General features: G+C 39.1%; 1 protein-coding gene across 1 annotated transcript in view; it reads left to right on the top strand.

The window, feature by feature from the left end:
- Window positions 1-4,231, top strand: part of FAN1 (FANCD2/FANCI-associated nuclease 1) — a 58,047-nt gene that overhangs the window by 21,251 nt on the left and 32,565 nt on the right. The window contains exons 6-7 of the mRNA XM_006902939.1: window positions 1,781-1,889; window positions 3,178-3,297. Of these exons, the coding sequence (XP_006903001.1) occupies window positions 1,781-1,889; window positions 3,178-3,297 (229 nt within the window). The remainder of the gene's footprint in view (window positions 1-1,780; window positions 1,890-3,177; window positions 3,298-4,231) is intronic.

The raw sequence follows: 4,231 nt of genomic DNA, 5'->3' as shown, positions 1-4,231 counted from the left end.
ACAGCAGTGGGCAATGAGCTTAAAGCCCCTGATGGCTCTTGGGTGCTGACTGTCACCAGTGGCTATGGATGAAGTCACAGGCGATTTTCAGCCAGCACCAAACAAATAGATATTCTTCTGGTATTCTCTTCTCTCCATCAAGATTCATCTGGCATTAGCAGTAGCCCTATTGTCACGGCCTCTTCTGAACCTACATTACGTTTTTGTTTGTTTGTTTTTTCACATTGCATTTTTGGTAGTTCTTTCTCAATGAACTGTTCTGCCACTTTTAAATATTCTTCAGCAAGATTTTGCATGTGATAGTAATGATTACTTTTAGGGGCCACCAAGTCAGCCACCCTCATAGTGACCCTATGAACAGCAGATCTGGATCCTGCCCTCTCCTATTCTGTCCTCACCAACCCCATTGCTCTAGCCACTATTTCAGCCCATCTTACTGAAGTTCTTCCTCTCTTCCATTGACACTCCACCCTTCCAAGCAGGATAGCCTTTTTCATTTTCCACATTAGTGGAGGAAAAACTGAGGAAGAGGATGAGAATGGCAGTGCAATATAACTCAAGCCACTGAAATGTCATACAGAAATGGCTGTGCTGTGTTTTGCTGTGCAGCCATAGTAACTAAGTTCCAAGTACACAGTGTGTGATTCCTCATTTCATAAATGTTGAACATCTTTATTATTTGTTAAGGAACGTCTCTTGTTAAATATTGATAAAATAAGTCGTGTTGTGAGATGCCTTTTTAAAGAAAGGATGTTGAACATGTTGGTTCTGGTTGTGTCTGTTCTATCCCAGGTGTTGAGGTATAGAATTGCTTCAAAGGATTTTCTCAGCTGTAATCTTAATAATAGCGTTGTGCAGTACTCAGATTTCAGTCTGAAACATACCATTGTCTTTTACCAAGGACTTTCCAGTGCTGAAACTTGATGGCATAGTAACAGCATTGTGTTTTGGTGCCACTGGATGAGTTCACACTGCCAGTCTTTAGGTTAGCAGTTGAGTGCAAACTGTTTCTGCCACGTAGGGAACTTAGGACATACATTTCATGAAGAAATAATGCTAAGCTCAAAGGAAACTAGCCTCCTCATGTATAGCAGAATTGACACAAAGTTTTATATAAAGAGCTAAACAAAATTAAAAAAACCAACCCACTGCCTCTGAGTCTTTTGTGACTCATGGCAATCCTTCATTGGATTTCAGACGCTATAAATCTTGGTGAGAGGAAGTCTGCCTAATCTTATAGAGCAGCTGGTGAATTGGAACTGTCTGGTTTACATTTAGTAGCCCAACATGTAACCCACTACACCACTGGAATTCCTAAGTGTCAAGAGCTAGACATTAAATATTTTACTCTTTGGGCAATAAGGTTTCTGTATCTTCTACCCAACTATGCTGTTATAATGCACAAGTACACAAAGACAACACAGGAATGAATGGGTGTTAACATGTTCCTATAAAATCTTATTTATGGACATGAAAATTTACATTTGACTTGGTTTTTGCAGGTCATAAAGAATAAAAGACAAAAACATTTTTAATTTGTCATACCAAAACAAGTAGTAGCCTTGCATTTGCTGTATCGTTTGCTGACCCCTCTCTTAGAAAATTTAACAGTTCACATTTTCACCTACAGCAACCCAGGAAATGATGGAGTTGTAAGGATATGGGTTTGTGGCCTACAAAATTGCACAACACTGATAGTATTTAGAATGTATCTTTTAAAAATCTGCTTTGTCATATCTAGTCCTACAACAGATAAATACTGGTATAATTTTCATTTTAGATACCATGAAGATTTACCACTCTTCTTGCGGTGTTTTACTGTTGGGTGGATTTATACAAGGATTTCATCTCAGTTTGTTGAAATATTTCAGAGACTTCACATGTATGAGGTTAGTGTCATCTTCCAGTGGCTGTCTCTTCCTGAATTGTTATTGATAAGCCCATAAAGGAAGCCCCACATAGATTTGTGGTTCGGTAATATATTTAGCAGAGGTGACTCATTGTCTTTTGTTGGTAGGAAGACAGCGGCCATATATTTCATCTTTTTTTTTTAAAATTTTTTATCAGTTTGCATATATCATTCATATATGTCACTGTGTTTTATACATACTTTGTGGAGGTTTTTTAATGAAAAATTTTTTCTATTCTGATTTATTTACAAAATTTGAATACATTATTTTTTACAAACGATCCTTCTCCTTTCCTTTACCCCACCCACCTGTTGAATTGTGCAACCCTATGATTAACACCCTATGCCCCAATCCACATCCCTCTATTTCCACCCGCCCTCTGCCTTGGATCCTCATACTCATTCTCAATAATGGTTTTATACAGTAATTATACAGTAATGGTTTTATTTGTCCTTGTGGAACTGAGTTAGTTTACTCATCATAATGCTTTCCAGTCCCTCTCAAGTTAGGTAGTAATTTACAAAATGATTGCTTCTGTGTGCTGTGGAGAATTCCACTGTATAAATGTACCGCATCTTCTCAATTCATTTGTTTGTGATCGGACATCTGGGCTGTTTCCACGTTCTTGCAGTGATGAATAATGCTGCTATGAACATTGGTATACAAGTTTCCATTTGAGCCTCAGTTCTCTTTTTCTTGGGGTATATTCTAACCAGTGGAATAGCTGGGTCATATGGAATTTCTCAGTTCAGCTTTTTGAGGAAATGCCAGACTGCCTTCCAGAATACATTGTGTTTTATATAATCGTCTATGATGCCACCAGATGAGCTCTCTCTGATTCCTAATCAGATCCCTCTCTGGGGTGTTTGGTTTAGATGACCTCTCCATTATGGCCCTGCTTGACCCAGAGTCCCTCACACAGTTGACCATCTGAGCTCTGGGTCCCCAGAAGCCAGTGTGCCAGCTGTCACTCTCTTGCTTGGCTGCTGAAGCCAGTTCTGAGTCTCTGTGGCGATTGGCTGAGCTGCCTGAAGACTATGCTGTATGGTCCTGAGTAGGCAGTGATATGTATCAGGAAGTTCCTCCATTCAGAAGGCCTCTTCTAATTCTAAGGAACTGATCTTGTCAATGTTGCATTTAGCCTTACTTTAAAATGGAGAAATACTCTGTATATGTTTTGTGTTGCCAGTTTTATTGGATTCTGAATGTAATTCCAGTTAATTTTTCTGTGAGTTTAATGAACTTTCTTTGTTATTTGTAACAACAGGAAGCAGTCAAAGAACTTGAAAACCTTTTGTCTCAGAAGATATATTGTCCTGATAGCAGAGGCCGATGGTGGGATAGACTGGCACTTAACTTACACCAGCATCTCAAACGTCTGGAGCCAGTAAGATATGATGAAGTTTTAAGATATTTGACTTTTAAATACCTGAAACATCCTCTGTATTTTTAAGAAAATGGCTCACAGTTACGGAGAATAGAAAAATAGTCCCAAATCTGTGATTTGAGGGCAGCCTAGAGGTTTTTCGATTCACGTGGCTTCATTGACTGGCACCCTCAGAATCTACATGTGAAGCTGGGTTCTTAGTGCTTGTAAATCCACAGTCTACAGGTCAGGTGTCTCATGAATAGTAAGAACCAGCAGCAGAGGATGACAAGATGAGTGTGAGATTAAGAGAACATGCAAGACAGCTTTGTTAGAGTATTTGGTTATATTATGAATTTAGGCCATGCCTCCAAGGAAACTTTTCTTCCTACTAGTTGACTGCTCAGGTCAGTTCACAGAATAATAGGTGATGCATAGTGTCTGCCAAACCACTGAGAGTACAGTCTAGCCAAGTTGATGGATAACGTTTGCTGATGTTGTTACCTGCTATTGAGTCAGAATCCACTCAAAGCTGATTTTCCAGCAGGTTTTCCGAACCTATAAATTGCATTGGAGGAGATTGCCCATCTTTCTCCCATGGAGTTGCTGGTAGATTTGAATCACCAGAGACCTGACTTAGGATTAGCAGTGCAACTCCCTAAGGACTACACCCCCAGAAGTCCTTTTACATAACATCAGTGATTGCAAACAGGACTACTAAAACCAGAGCAAAGACGGGATGTTTGTTCTCTTCATTGATATTGTGGTCTGTGTATTGAGATGAAGAGTCAGGATCAAGGAGTTAGGGGACAAGGAAAGCCTAGTGTCCTCACCCTCAGCATGTGATTTCCAGAATATTTTTCTGTTGTAGAAAGGGTAATTTTTTTTTTCTATAATTATATTTTATTAATTTTCATAAACATTTACAGAGATTTTGGGCTTCCACTCATTCATT

The sequence above is a fragment of the Elephantulus edwardii genome, unplaced genomic scaffold, assembly GCF_000299155.1.
Source record: "Elephantulus edwardii isolate Elephantulus edwardi_28Jun2011 unplaced genomic scaffold, EleEdw1.0 scaffold00473, whole genome shotgun sequence".
Classification (NCBI taxonomy): Eukaryota; Metazoa; Chordata; class Mammalia; order Macroscelidea; family Macroscelididae; genus Elephantulus; species Elephantulus edwardii.
This window is presented reverse-complemented; position numbering and strand designations above follow the sequence as displayed.